The sequence below is a fragment of the Oxyura jamaicensis genome, chromosome Z (assembly GCF_011077185.1).
Source record: "Oxyura jamaicensis isolate SHBP4307 breed ruddy duck chromosome Z, BPBGC_Ojam_1.0, whole genome shotgun sequence".
Lineage (NCBI taxonomy): Eukaryota > Metazoa > Chordata > Aves > Anseriformes > Anatidae > Oxyura > Oxyura jamaicensis.
This window is the reverse complement of record NC_048926.1, coordinates 40573320-40589236: the sequence shown is the minus strand read 5'-3', so window position 1 is coordinate 40589236 and position 15917 is coordinate 40573320. Positions and strand designations below refer to the sequence as shown.

General features: G+C 36.5%; 1 protein-coding gene across 1 annotated transcript in view; it reads right to left on the bottom strand.

Annotated features, from left to right (window-relative positions):
• Positions 1–5211: 5211 nt before the first annotated feature.
• The window catches only part of VPS13A (vacuolar protein sorting 13 homolog A), a 135732-nt gene continuing 125026 nt past the window's right edge, over positions 5212–15917 (bottom strand). Inside the window, exons 70-73 of the mRNA XM_035309915.1 lie at positions 10719–10804; positions 9937–10060; positions 8274–8348; positions 5212–6210 (exon numbers count right to left, since the gene is read on the bottom strand). Coding sequence (XP_035165806.1) covers positions 6160–6210; positions 8274–8348; positions 9937–10060; positions 10719–10804 — 336 coding nt within the window. The 3' untranslated portion in view covers positions 5212–6159. The remainder of the gene's footprint in view (positions 6211–8273; positions 8349–9936; positions 10061–10718; positions 10805–15917) is intronic.

The following is a 15917-nucleotide window of genomic DNA, read 5'->3' as shown; positions in this document are numbered from 1 at the left end:
CTGGAGAACAAGCACTGCAGATGGTGAGACAGTTAGCATTTTACAGGACCCATCAGTACAAGCTTTTCTGTAACACCTCACAACCAACACTTTAAAACATTTGTAAAGTCACTTACCAAGGCACACTTCTGCACGTAATTCTCTACGTGTTTGATACATTAAGTAAAAATCCATAATGAGATTTTTTTTTTAAAAAAAAGGAGAGATCCAACAAAATGAAAATTGAGTTTTTCTCACTTTTTGCCTATTAGTGTCCTAGCTCGCCATACTTATTCCAGCAATCACATTTGTTTCAAACATTGATATATTGCTCAGGGGATGATGAGTTAACAAGAATGAATGGCACTGGACATTCTTTTACTCCTTTTAGAAGGAGACTTAACAGGGAACTCACTGCTCCTTTAAAGTATTACAGGAATATTTTGAATTCTTGTTCCAGGTTTGCCCTGGAAAAAATAAATAAAAACCTCTTTATAAAAATCCTGTGTCAGCTGTAAATGGAAATTAAGATACTTAGATCCTACCTACTGTCACAAAAGAAAAAAAATCGTGACTCCAGATGATGAGCTCCTAGATGATGCCTATGTATACTTACATATACTGACCATAAAATTCCAAAGTAAGACACTGGTAACAATAATAGCCAAACCTTAAGTGGGCAATAGATTCATAGGCAGGAAAAAAGGTGTCAGTTACCTAAGCATAAGACATTCAAGAATAGCATAAACAAAATATGTCAATTTGCATTTCAAGAGAAGATGATGATACATGCAAAAGTTTTCTGAACAAAAAAAAAAGTACACTTTGTAAAATTTTGACATGCTTCATAAGACAAGCATGATACAAATAAAAAGTCAGAAACAGACTTTGCATTGCATCAGAAACAGTCAGAAATATGTGGCGCATGTTAGCTGTATTTTTCACCAACAGTTCATACATGTAATAAGCAAACAAACACAAGCCTTTCCAGAGTTTTGAACTAATTTCAGAAATAATATACACTCCATAGTAAGATGTACAGCTCCATCACCCTGGCTGTTTTTAGTAACTTTAAACTAAAAGCTTTTTAGCAAAATCAAGCCTTAAAGCCAGCCTCTGTAGTTTTAGATAAATTGATCAACATAAAAAAGTCAGTCATTAATTGTCAGAGACTTGACACACGCATATCCTTGGCTCCTGAGAGGTGAATGTTTCATTGATACTGAATACAATGATACTCCTTCAGTTTTTGCTGATTCTGATTTTTGCTGATTACTGAAGCAAGGATTAGTCATTACAGAATCAACAGAGCAGGATCACAGAATGCTCTGGGTTGGAAAGGACCTTAAAGGTCACCTTATTCCAAATCACTGTCATGAGCAGGGACACCTCCTACCAGACGAGGTTACCCAAAGCCCCATTCAGCCTGGCCTTGAACACCTCCATGGATGGGGCATCCACAGCTTATCTGGCCAACCTGTGCGAGTATCTCATCACCTTCTGAGTGAAGAATTTCCTCATCATACCTAATCTAAATCTAACCTCTTTTAGTTTAAAGCCATTCCCCCTTGTCCTGTCACTTCACTCCCTGACAAAGAGTCCCTCGCCTGCTTTCCCTTAGGCTTCCTTTACATATTGGAAGGATGCTATAAGGTCTCCCCAGAGCCTTCTCTTCTCCAGGCTGAACAATCCCAACTGCCTCAGCCTGTTTTTACAACAAAGATATTCCAGCCCTCTGATCATCTTAATGTACCTCCTCTGGACTCAGTCTTAACAGGTCCATGTTCTCCTTGTGCTGGGGGCCCCATAGCTGAATGCAGTGCTCCAGGTAGGGTCTCACTAGAGCAGAGCACAGGGAAAGAATCACCTCCATCGACCTGCTGGCCATGCTTCCTTTGATGCATCCTAGGATATGGCTGGTTTTCTGGGCTGCAAGCTCAGAAATTGTTAGCTCATGTTGAGCTTCCCATCAACCAACATCCCCAGGTCCTTCTCCCCAGGGCTGCTCTCAGTCCATTCCCCACCCAGACTGTATTTGTGCTGGGGATTGCCCCAGCCCAGATGCAGGACCTTTGACTTGGCCTTGTTGAACCTCATGAGATTCACATAGGTCCACCTCTTAAGCCTGTCCAGGTCCCTTCCTTCCAGCGTGTCAACTGCACCACTCAGCTTGCTGTCATTGGCAAATTTGCTGAGGGTGCACTTGATCCGACTGTCCATGTCACCAACAAAGATGCTAAACAACTCTGGTCTCAATACCAGCCACTGAGGAACACCACTCATCCTTGGTCTCCACCTGGATATCAAGCTGCTGACCACAACTCTTTGAGTGTAACCACCCAGCCAATTCCTTACCCACTGAGTGGTCCATCCATCAAGTCCTTGTGTCCCCAATATAGAGACAAGGGTATCATAAGAGACAGTGCCAAATGCTTTTTACAAGCCCAGGTAGATTATTTGAGTTGCTCTTCCCCTCTCCACCAGTGCTGTAACCCTTTTGTAGAAGGGAGACGTTAATCTTAGGGAAAAAAAAAAAAAAAAAAAAAAAATGGTAGAATTGTATGATTTACTGGAGAAACACTGCAGACTCTTGCCTTGTACAAAACTTACGTAACTCCAAACAATGCAGTCTTTAGATTTTCTTTTCTGTAATTCAAATGTAAAAAGCTCAAGAAGGGTAAGAGAAATCTGAATAGTTTCCAGAATAATCTAATTCTTGAGGCTAATACAAGATCAGGAAATACATACAAATCAGACATAATATCAATTTAAACACATTATGGAAATATTTACAAACAAGCCACAAGACTGAACAATCCTATTAACGTATGAGACATTTATTGAAAATGTTTTACATCAGCAGAATAATTAGAAAACTGAGGGCTTGAACTTGATATTCAGGACTGTGCTGTGCTGAATTTTAACTACCATTACATAGCAGTAGTATTCTTGTGTTGACTAGTCTATGGTATTTCATGTTATTTGCAGATATATTTTCTAAAAATAACTCAAAAGGCACAAAATATCTTAGTGATTTTTGATATGTGAGTGTATTTTTTGAAATGGTACAAATAGTAAGTAGTTAATGGCCTATGAACATATTTTTTTTGGAAAAAAAAGATGATTTCATAAGAACCTGGTGATCTGGCAATACCACCTATGTTTTTTCAATATATCAAGAGAAAAAAATTACACCAGAGGGAAATTATAGATATATATAAATCTAGTAATTAAATCTGTCCTTACAAAGGTAAAGACTAATGTCTGTATTGCTGCAACAGAAGCTTGACCTTATGTTCTCAGAGATGGGATTTGACTTCACTTGTCAATTTCTACTCACCAAATTTTGAATAAGTGTCACTTGTAAATAAATGAAAAACAAAAACACAGAACTATTAATGCAACATATTGGGAAAACAAACAATAATCAAAATTCCAGTCAAATAAAATTAATTTTTACTTCATTTTTACAGAGGTTGGACTCGGTGATCTTGGAGGTCTCTTCCAACCTAGACTATTCTGTGATTCTGTGATTTATTGTCAGTGGGGAGGAGACTGGGGTGGGCTGGGGGGGGAAGCAGGGCAGAGAGTGGAAATGAAGAAGCCATGCCATGCGAAGCACTTCTCATCGCCATCTCCAGTTCTACTTTTAGTCATTCCTTTCAGAAAGGAAATTCTAATCAGTAATAAGCTACTACTGGGAATCTAATTGACATTTTTTAAAGGATTTAAGTTTAGGTAACATTTGCCCAGAATAGAAACCATTCTTCAACAAAGGCCACAATATACTTTTAGGCACTACAGTGGACAGATTTAGACGCCTACATTTTTACTTTTGTTGAGATTCCCTTGTATGATTGCATATAAATATTCAATAAAAATTAATATATCTGTTCTACTTTCTTGTTAAAAAAAAATGAAATATGGAATGAGACACTCCAGAGTGGACATTTAAAATAATTTTCAGCAATCCATTAAGGTACGCAACAGCATAATTCTGAATACCTTTTTCCTCTTTCCAAGTTGACTTACAGTTAAAACAGAGATAACTGATGTCTGCTGAGAAATGGCAAAATTGATTCATGACTGAATGGAGAAAGCATATGGAAAAAGCAAAGGAAAAAGATACCATTTACTGACTAGAAAAAATGGAGCTAGAGAAAATCATGTTGTCATTACAAGCTGAGACAAGGTGGGAGGTGGTGAAACGTCCCACACTGACTTTCAAACATATTGGATGCAGATCAGGCCAGCACACTTCCACTGTTCTAGTTCTCATGTTAACAGTCCTAGTCAGCACAGGAGCTCAAAATAATTTATACTTCATAGAAAAATTGAAACTTGGGGGAATTGTTTTGTTTTCCAAAAACACAGGCTTACCCACAGACACACACATTTAAAATTTAAAATAAACAACATGAATGATTAAATTGCTCAAATACTACTGAAGAGACAGTTGAGGTTTGAGAATCAGGAGTCGTTGGCAAAAGAAATAAGCTGAACAAAATAAATTGAACTATCATGCCTTTGATTAAATGTGATTGATTTAAAAAAAAAATACAGATGTGGAATGTTACTCAGTGCACCTAATGACAGTACTACCTAAGGCAAAGTATTCTTCTATTATTTTTGCATGACTATAACCTGAGTTAATACTTTTAGTATCTGTTGTATAAACAAGCAGAGTAACAGTCATTATCATAGTTCAGAATTCACATATAACCTTTTGATTCACTTTACAATTTATGGGAAAAAATACAAAATCATATGTATTTTGTAAACAACTAGCTGGTTACTCAACACCTAAGACAAGACTTACAATAAACTAAGGAACTGAAATTGCAGGTCAGCATGCTAGCCATTCTACATTTTACAATAATGCAACAACTTGGATCTCACAAGCACCACTGGCAATGTCAGAATAATTAAATCCCACAGATATATGGGATTTCAAACAATTGTTTGGAATTAATATTTTGGCAGTAGATACTGACTATATATACCAGAAATTCTGAAGACCTTGATATGGGAATTTATGGAAATGTTTACCTAACACTTCATTGTTTCCTGAATTTTTTACATCAACCACAGCAATCAGCCACTCAACAATACTATGAATAACACATCTAAGAAGTAAGTAGTATCGCACAGCTTCAGGCTTTCTGATTAAAGTTCTACTGTCTGAATATGAAACAAAAAAGTTCCATTAGGTAAAAAGAGTTGAAAAACGCAACTGTGAAATATTGTATTTATTATTTGATATAAAACTGACTTTATTTGCCACTTGCTTAGCACACAATATCCAAGGCATATATTTGGTACGCAACAGTGTCCTTATAACCTCAAAACTTCATTCTTCAGTTGCAAATCTGTTAATAATTTTTATTTAGAATGATAAGCTTTAATTCATATTTCTAGTGCAGACATATATTAATTATCCCCATTATAAGTATTTGTAAACTGTTATATTTTCTTTGAATAATGATAAAGGTGCTGCAACATTTCCTTGAGTAGGATATAAAAAAGTTTACACTAAAAGTGATATTGTAATGCAAATTCATTGTGACCTGGTCTATTCATTTACAAAAAGAAAATAATATTTGGTAACTATGCAGCCCCTCCTGTGATCATCTAAATTAGGCTTTTCTGGTGAACAGACACCTTCTTAGAATTTGAGTTGTAAGACTAGTGATGATTAAGTTAACATTTCCTTCAAAAGAAACTTGAACTTCAACATAGCCTCAAGTCTTAAGAAAATGAAGACAGAAACTGAATATTGATTTTCAGAATCAAAGCCAAAAGATTTGCTCTGAATAGTACCAAAAGAATTATTTCAGAATTCAGCTTCAGTGCCAAATGTAATGGTAAAAAAATCATTTAAAACTGTATTGTGAAAAAAAATGTTTTTAAATAAAATGAAATCTGTTAAGTAAAAAAAAAATCCAAGAAGCTGAAACTTGGCAAAAATTTTTGATCACTGGAGTTTTTTCTTTAAACTTAATAGCAGCTACTTTTGTGATGTATCCGTTCACTGGTGTGACCACAAATAATTTCATCAGTCCACCCCCGCACTCCCCACCCTTTTTTGTTTTTGAATTTTGTTGTTACTATGCATATAGTACAAAGGAAACTAGAAGTTAGCTGTTCAGTGTTCTTCTTATCTTGATGCTTCTAAATTCATTATGATTTTGGCTGATTCTCTCTCACTTCTTCCAGTTTAGAAAGGATCCACTGTGTGAAAGGAAAAGGAAATAATGAAAATGTATACTTATTAAAGACCAGGTAGAGCAGCTGCAAATATGATTGGGATGGCCACACACTTCACCACCTGCTCCCTCCCCAAGTTTTAACACAGTACCTAAAATTCTACTCTAGATTATAAATGCCTGGTTTTCTCACATGAAAATGGAGGCATTGAAGTACCAATACCTGACGTGACAACATTGAATACCACAACTAGTTAAGCCGCGTAGGTTGATAGTTCAGTTTCATGGATACATTTCAATGAATAATACTTTATAAAAGTAAACGAAATCATTATTTTATGCACGTTATTAACCCTCTGCATTAGTCTACAGCACTCGATGCATCTAGTCCCAGGTGACACTATAAAACCAAGGATAACAGAAGAGTGAACAAGAATATCGTGCAGCAATGTGATAATACAGTTATTTATAGGAAAAAAAAAAAAAAAAAAAAAAGCTTTTCTCAGCTATATTCAGTTTCTTTTCATGAATTTCGAATTCTCATATTTACTGAACATGGAAGAGAAATGTGGCACGTCTCACAGATGCAGAACTCTAGGACACTAGACTAGGACTCAGAACTCTGGGAACTCTAGAACTCTAGGACTCTAGACTAGGGCACTACAGTGTCCTCTAGACTGAAAAGGGGAGTAATTTCACAAAGCAGTGTCACTGAAGGGACCTCATACTCCTTACTGTGAAGGGTCTCAAGTTTCATTTTTCCTGTTCCTAAAATGCTTGCCCAGGTGTCCTCACTCTATATACACAAGCACAAATGTTACATTTGTAGGAGTGAGCTGTAGGCTATACAGCCCAGAAGGAACTCTCAAAGACAGCTTACTTTCAGTAGGACAGCTCCTTAGACCCTGACAGCATTTTTTGAGGAAACTTTTAAGTATTCCTTCACTAAGATGTAAGTACAGTCTGTACCAAGTCTGTCTGACAAGGATCTTTTACCCCCTCACATCTGCATTCCTGTTGGTTTTGTGTGTGAGGTGCTTGGACCTTTCTGAAAAATAAGCAAACCACCATTTTAATGAAAAGTATACAGTTTTTTCTGCTTTCTTTTCCTTGCTTAAACACTTATAGTATACATAACATGATTCACAGTCCACAGTGCTGCTTAAAAAAAAAAGGTCTGGTGGCAGACCTGAGCCACTCTGTTGCAGTGCAAACTAATGATGTCAAAGTGAAGAGATCATATAGAACGTATCCAATTATTATAACATCATATATCAAATAAGCTATTTGATTCTCTATTAAGATTTTTCCTCATTCTTAAACTTAAGCTCTGGGGATAGTTTACAAATACTGTTCTATTAAATCTTACTATTTTAATTCATATTCTCAATTGTTTACTTTCATTAGTGGTACTATTAAATCAGCTGCCTGACAGTTATAATTCCAAAGATAAAGGTAAGTATAAGTTTGGTGTTTGGATTGAGTATTTCTGAAATTCAGTAATGAATAGATCATTGCTATTTCCATCTGTTTAAGGGCTGTGTGGAAATACTGAATTTTAAACATAGAGAACAGTTCCATAAATATTGTATGAAACCTTTAACTAGAGAATGCCCTATACACATTGTAGCACTCTGGCTTCACTCTTCACAAACACTTCAATTCACTAATTCACTCTTTCTTCTTCTTTTTTTTTTTTAATTATATACTTTTTACATACATTCCCAGAAACTTTGTATCTTTGTCCAGTAAATCAGCAACCATTATGCTTGTAGATGTAGTCAGATTTATAAACTAAGATTTATCAGAGAAACTGGAGAGATGATGTGCATTATATGAATGATGAAAATTTTTATAAGCATAAGAAAGTGGAAGGAGCTGGTATTTCACACTGTAAACACAAGCTCTAAAGAGCTGCAGGGTTTAAAACACAGTCTCAATTGATCTCTCAGTTAGCAGAGATCATGTTCAACGGGACAGAGTACCAAGTATGAAACATTTTATTATCAACACTCAAGCTTAAGATTTTTTTTTCACTTTTTAAGCCAAATGCAACACTGGATAATTATAATAATATTTTGATTTTACCTTAGCATCCTCTGGACTTTTAAAATTAATAATTTTTCCAAATTCTTTGGCATGGAACACAGACTTTACTCGTTCCTAAAAAAAAAAAAAAAAAAAAAAAAAAGAAAGAAAACATGGGCAGTGATTTGCAAAATACACTTTTCAAGCACAAATTTCAGTGAAGAACATACTGCAGACATTCGAATGGACCCTGAAATATTGGATTAAGATGTGTTATTCAGCATTGTTTGAAATGGTAGAAACTAAGAATTATGGTAGGATTTCACCCTGCAAAAGTTGATCTGCAGTCAGAAATCCACTTTTGGAGGATTCCAAAGCAATGGAATTCCAAAAGCCTTTTATGTTCTGCAATAGAAACTAACAATCTGAGTGAGTTACTGAATGACTTTGTTCTGTGCAGGTAAAACATCAGGACTGTCCTGACATCCAAGATTCCAAGATTCAGTGATTACACACACGAAACTTAGTAAGACAGAAACAAACCAAATCCCTGACAGCTACATTTATCGATTCAAATTATTTTCAGTTACCATCTCAACAAGAATTAAATATTTTATTTTATTTTATTTTTTAAGGAATATTGCCTCTGTTTCAGTTGTCAGTGCTCATGTCTCTCTTCATTCTCCTTTCACAATTTACCAGGGAAGGTTTTGTTTTGTTTGTTTTAATGAAAAATCACAACTGAGAGCAACATTCCTCAACTTGAATTGGAAAGGATAAGCACTTGTCATCGTGGATTTTAAGAAGATATTAACACCTTATTGTATTTTTGATTAACTTAATTAACAAATAATTAACAAATGGAGGAAAAAATCCTTGAAGCATAGCACATCAAGATGGATTGGTTTGATATATTTGAATCTCTGAGAAGGCAATAGGGAAGACTTCCACATATTGGCATGAGTGCTAGTCTGTGTAATAAAAATATTCTCCAACCTTCTGCGAAAGTTTTGCTATATCACTGTAGTGGGTTTATGTGGCAAGGTTTTGGTGGTGGGGAGCTGCAGGGGTAGCCTCTGTGAGAGGAATCCAGAAGCTGACCCTTGTGAGATAAGGACCAGTTTCAGCTGGCTCCAAAGGAACTTGCTGCTGCCCAGAGCTGAGCCAATAAGCAACGTTGTTTGTGCCTCTGGGAGATCAGATTTAAGAAAGGGAAAAAAAACTTCTGGGCAACAGCAGCAGAGAGAGTGAGGAGTAAGAACCAGCCTTGCAGACCCCAAGGTCAGTGCAGCAGGAGGGCAGGAGGTGCTCCAGGCACACTGCAGCAGTTCCCCTGAGGCCTGTGGAGAGGCCCCTGGTGGAGCAGGCTGTCCCCCTGCAGCCCATGGGTCCCACATGGAGCAGATCTCCATGCTGCAGCCCATGGAGGAGCCCCCGGTGGAGCAGGTGGATGTGGCCTGGAGGAGGCTGCGGCCCATGGAGAGCCCCCGCAGGAGCAGGCCCCGGGCCGGAGCTGCAGCCCATGAAGAGGGGACCACACAAGAGCAGGGGATCTGGTGAGAGATGCTTCCCGTGGGGGACCCATGTTGGAGCAGTTTGCTCCTGAACCATGAACTCCCTTCTATCTATAAATGCATCTCAACTAGAAGACTGATCAGGAGTTCAAAGTTTAATACTATAAACGAACACAAAAAGAGAACAAATCATGATCAGGTTAATATACCTTTGCTTCAATACGTAATCTTCTGCCATCAACAATGAATGGTTCTTTAGTAAATTCATCATAAGTGTATTGCCATTCACATGTCAACTGTCCAAATGTTCCTTTTGTCACAAATAAGACACCACTAGACAAGAGAAAAAGAATTATAATTTAAAAATTAATATAAAAATACTTAAGTTATCAAGTTACATCTAGTGAAGCCATACATTGTTTCAATACAGTTCTTATCTGACGATATATAACAACTATACAGCATGCTTTCTGAAAGTCTGAATTTTGAATGTCCTCTTACTTAAAATACTGTTTCATAGCAAGAGCATAACAGTATTTGTAGCTGTGTTTCTAAAAAATGTTGTAGACTTCTCATTTATGAAAGATGACTGATATTCTACTGTTAGATGTTATTGATTCTCCACTCCTTTATCATCCAGTTCCCTTTAAAGTGCTAACTGAAATGAATCCCACAGTTTTATTGACTTCAGCCTCACCAAATTTATACACATCTTAGTTACAGAAACCACAAACCCAACATTCTTTTTTCTCCTTAAATAGCAAAATTACTATGACACTCAAATAATCTACTTCTGTGACCAAAAATGCTGCTGAATAAGATAATTAGAAGCACACTAGACATGGCTTCATCATTATTGTATCTACATATATAATGATAGACACATCAAAGCCTAGTTACTGATCAAGAATTAAGGCATGCACATTTTTGATGATAGAGTTTTAATACTTAAATATTAAATTTTAATACTTATTCGTAGCCAAAAGTTTACCTCTTTGTCACCATTAACAGATCTGTACTGTTGACCATAGCATGTGCAATATATCTGAGTTTTGCAAATCTTCCATTTTCAATTTTCTAAAAGAGATAAAAGTTTTACAGCTTTGAATATGCTAGTATAAAAATAATGTATTAATTTTTGTTTTAAATGTATTTATTGCCCAAAAGTATAAATTATAACAAAGCACATAACACTTAATTTTAAAGAAACTACTTTCATATGTCAAAATGTGACCAACAGATCTGTGATGGCTAATATTAAATTATTTGGTCCCTGGAAATGCAGCTGTGCAAAAAGAAGTCAATCCTAACAAAAACTGGCAAGGAACAATTTAATTTCCCCAAAGATTTCAGGACTCGGTTTTCTACATACTATTGCTACATTCCAAACTTCTGCTAATACAGTTCAAAGACAACACAAGAAATCAGTACAATAAAAATACACCTAAGGAGGACTCGTTTCCTTATTTTTACATGGAATCATCTCCAAAACACTGGAGTCATTAGTCCTAGGTTAAATCTATACTTAACTGTCTACAAAAACACACTTACCATATATACAGTTAGACTTGATGACACACTTAAGGTAATGCTTAACATTTTTCTGTATTCTTTCATTTTCCCCTGAACATGCCTTTTTTTTTTTTTTTTAATTTATGCAAATATTGTAGCTGAATATTTTTTACTTGTCATTAAATTTAAAATATCAATGGCATCAGACTATTTTTTTTAAAATAGAGGGTCTATAATTTTAACATGACTAGGCAACCACAGGATTTCTGACTTTCCAAGCAACGAGTGATCAGATTAGTGACCAAATCAAGATTGGTGCATCTCAGTTAGGAGTAACAACAGTTCCAACTGCCTGCCTGCTTCCTGTTATAAATTGGAAGTAAATACAGATTAGTATAAAGCAGTGTGATTCAATAAACAGTTAATATAGTTAACTTATTGTTTCAGATATGTATGGGAATATTTTAAAACATGTATGTTAGATCTCACAACAGTCAAAATGACAAAACCATATAATGAGTATTCAATAAAACTGGAAAATGATAAGGACGTTTAATGAGGTCTAACCTAAGACTGGAAATCTGACAGCAGAGGTAACTTCACACAAACAATTTTCTACAAATGATGCCTTCCCTCAAAAATGCTGACTCTTTCATGAATGGAACACAAGAACCTTTCAGTAACACATTCCTATAGGAAAGCTTTCTAGAAAGCACATGAACAGCATATCAGAAAATTCAGATTACTTTCCTCTCCCCAAACCTGTTGGGCTGCAAAACCACAACTACTGATCATGTGCCTACCTACGTAAGTCATTGCTTGAGTTTATTAGTGCAAAATCTAGTGTCAAAAGCAGTGTGAATACAGCAAAAAGAAAGGTATAAGAAATGAGTAATTAGGGGCTTGGGAAACTGTTTCTTTGCCTATTGCTCTTCTAGAAAGACTTTTTAAAACTTCTTATTCAGGCTTTGTCTAGGGGTTGTCATCAGTGGATCTGAGTTTCTTCCTGCCTCTCCTATGAAGTAGGAGCTTTGACCACAAAGGAACTAAAAAAACCTCTCACAGGGCAGTCTTTATAACGTTCCAGCATTAAGGTGTGCAGAAGGAGGAAGGATAGCTGAATAGAGGTAACCAATACATGGTTGCACTTAATCTGCAGGACTCTGTAATGATTTCAGCACAGGTTCTCAAATTTAGTCAGCAATTTCTCTTACTGACCAAACACATTAAATATTCCAAAGTATAACCAGTATCTCTCTTCCATTAACAGCAATTACTGAGGAGAAAAAGCAAATAGACTAAAGATCCTCCTCATCCAAATTAGACTAAACTTCTTTCTCCTGCATCAAAGCAAGATAACTTCCTTCATTAGAGAGCATTAGGGTAAAGGGAAGAGTGGGACTTAGAAGAGTTGATTACCTTTTTGTCTTTCCATTAGCTTGCTAGGAAATTTTTGACAAATTGTATCTCCCCACTGTATCTGTGATTCCCGCTAGAATCACAGAATATCCCGAGTTGGAAGGGACCCACAAGGATCATCGAGTCCAACTCCTGGTTCCACATAGGACCACGCAAAAATCAGACCATGTGTCTGAGAGCATTGTCCAAACACTTCTTGAACTCCAGCAGGCTCGGTGCCATGACCTCTGCACTGGGGAGCCTGTCCCAGTGCCCAACCACACTCTGGGTGAAGAACCTTTTCCTGATACCCAGTCTGACCCTTCCCTGTCAGCTCCACAACAACTCCATGCCATTTCCTCCCCTCTGGGTCCTGTCACTGTCACCAGAGAGAAAAGATCAGCAAGATCACAGATCAGATACACCTGCTTCAACTCTCACTTGTAAAGTCATCAATCATGTGTCTGAGAGCATTGTCAAAAGGCTTCTTGAACTCCCCCAGGCTCATTGCCATGACCACTGACCGGGGGGGAGCCTGTTCCAGTGCCCGAACACCCTTCTTAGTGAAGAACCTTTCCCTAACATCTAGCCTGAAGCTCCTCTGATGCAGCTTCATGCCATCCCCTCAGATCCAATCACCCACTAGTCACCACAGAGAAGAGATGAGCATCTCCCATTCTGCTCCCCCTCATGAAGAAGTGAGAAAATTATTATGGGAGTACAGTACTTAACTGTCACAAAGGTTGCAATTCTATACAGAAGTTATTCAAACATCCCCAAAATTTCAAGGAAATTTTGTTTTGAATCCCCTCCTTAGAAATTATCCCCTCCTTAGAAAATTATTCTTACCTGTAGTACAAATACTTAGATATCACTGCAATAATTTAATCATAGATGCGATCATCTATGCAGGGATGAATATGCAAATATGCTCAGTGTCCAAAAGTGGCATCTCTGCACTTGGAAAGACCCCAAATCACAGCACATGTCTCTAATTCATTGGAACGCAAGGACAGAGGCCTTTAACAAAGTTAGAAATGAAAAACAAAGTGCTGGTAGTGGAGAAAAAAATTAAAATATATGATAATTCTTGTTATAGTTCTCCTAAAAAATACATGAAAAACAAAAGTTGAAATGTTTGACACCATTTTTTAACTCCTCTGAACTGAACCAATTTTGTAAAAAAAAATAGAATAAACACCATTACTACTTAAAAAGTAGTAAGAAATCTGTTACCCTTTCCTCTTGATGTTCAGATCAACTTGAAATTTTTAAAGCCTTTTAGATTGCCTATTTCTTCATTGTACTGGGTCTGACAACCAATCCCAGAGGAGCTAGTAGGAATCCCAGGGAGAAGGAAGGCAGCTACCATAACATCCTTCTCCCTCATGCCTTCTCCTCCTTATTTCACACAGATTTTATCATGATTATTATATTGTATGGGATATTTCCGGTCAGTTTGGGTCAGCTATACCAGTTGTTTCCCCTCCCAACTTTTTGTGCACCCCAGCCAACCTGATGTTGGGACACCAAAAGAAATACAAAAAGGCTTTCATACTGTGTAAGCACTTCTCAACAAGAGCTAAAACATCATTGTTATCAACACTGTTTTGGTCACAAATCCAAAAGATAGCACATAGACAGATGCTATGAAAAAAAATTTACTCTATCCCAGCCAAAATCAGGCAGGAACTGATTACTGTCCAAAATGTTTGAGTTGTGAAAGCAGTCTGTTGTTGCTGCAAGGAACTACAATACCGAATGCATTTCTCAGCTCAAATCATCAGACAACTGCTTTAAAAGTTGTAGAATTACTACTTAAAAAGTTGTAGAATTACTATTTTCAGTAGGTTAACCTGATATTACTACATATCCAATCTTCCCCACAGAAATATGTTATTAATTCTAAACAGCATTTAGGTAATTTGTTAGATTTAGGTTAAATGTGTGAAAAAGGAGAATTGTTAAAAAGAGACAAAACAGCATATAAAACATTCATTTTTCTGCTATGCAAAATTATCTCCTTATCCTTTATTAACAAGAACTAATATTAATCCTTTAATATTCATCTTCTCATTCAAGTTATCCTAATATGCAATGTCACTCTATAAAAAACAAAATTAAGGCTTTTGTCTATTAGTGGCCAAATTCAAGATTCTATTCAGCCATGCTGAACACCAAATCTGAGCTCTGCACATTTCTATTCAAAACAACAGACATTTTGGTTAACATTAAAATTTTGATATAAGACCACAGTATGTAGGACAATAAAAATTAGGACAGTATCTTTCTTTCAGAACTTTTGTTTTTCCTTCACAACACAAATATAGTTTGCCTGTGTAAGCTGGCAGAGTATCTCAGCCAATTTTTGTTCTGAATACAAGAATTCTTTTGATGCCCTGAAAGGAGAAATCATACCAATCTACACTTTTCATTTTGATGACCACATCTAGATGTTCTTAGTATTTCCTGCCAATACAACAAAGATTCTTCAATATGTAGTATCTGAAGTGCTCACTGGATCTGCAGGAAACCAGGGGAAAAGATTGCCATTTTCTACATTCTCTGACACATAACAAGTTGGTGTATACTTGCCTCCGACACTTCTAGTCATTACTTGCTTTTCTACCATATTTAATATGAAGTACATATATATGTTTCAACTGCAAGCTAAAATGAAACTAAGTCAAACATTCATTTTAAAGAACTGGTGTTAGCTGCAGTCCCAAACAGCCTGTAAATATCTTCAAGTCTTCAATTTGGGGATGGGCAATGACAATAAAATATTATTCAAATGTTGCACGTGCCAGTGGTAAGGTTGCAATTCTTTTCTCTAACCCAGCCACAACAAGCTTTCTAAAGGAGGAAGGATAATGACAACTGTGACTCGACTAGGGGAGAAGAAAACTAGGTACTATGCATGAATAAAACCTGGTAAAGCTCAGAATGATACAGGAAGAAGAAAAGTTATTTTGAATTTTGGAAATAACTTTAACTATAAATTTAAGAAATAAAATCTCAATTTTAGAGGATATGGATGTTTAAGTTTTGATGTGAACGTAAGCCCAAGAGACATGTAGGAAGGAGAGAAAGGAGTATCACACCTTCTTCTACTTCTCAGATGTTCTTTTGGCAGATTGAAGCTTGAATACCAAGAAGCAAGCATATGATAAACCCACTCCAACATTCTGCTATTTGATCTGAAGCTCAACTCAGGACCAAAAAAGGCACATTGAACTGAAAGCCAAATATTCCCTCCTCCTCCGGGGGGGGGGGGGGG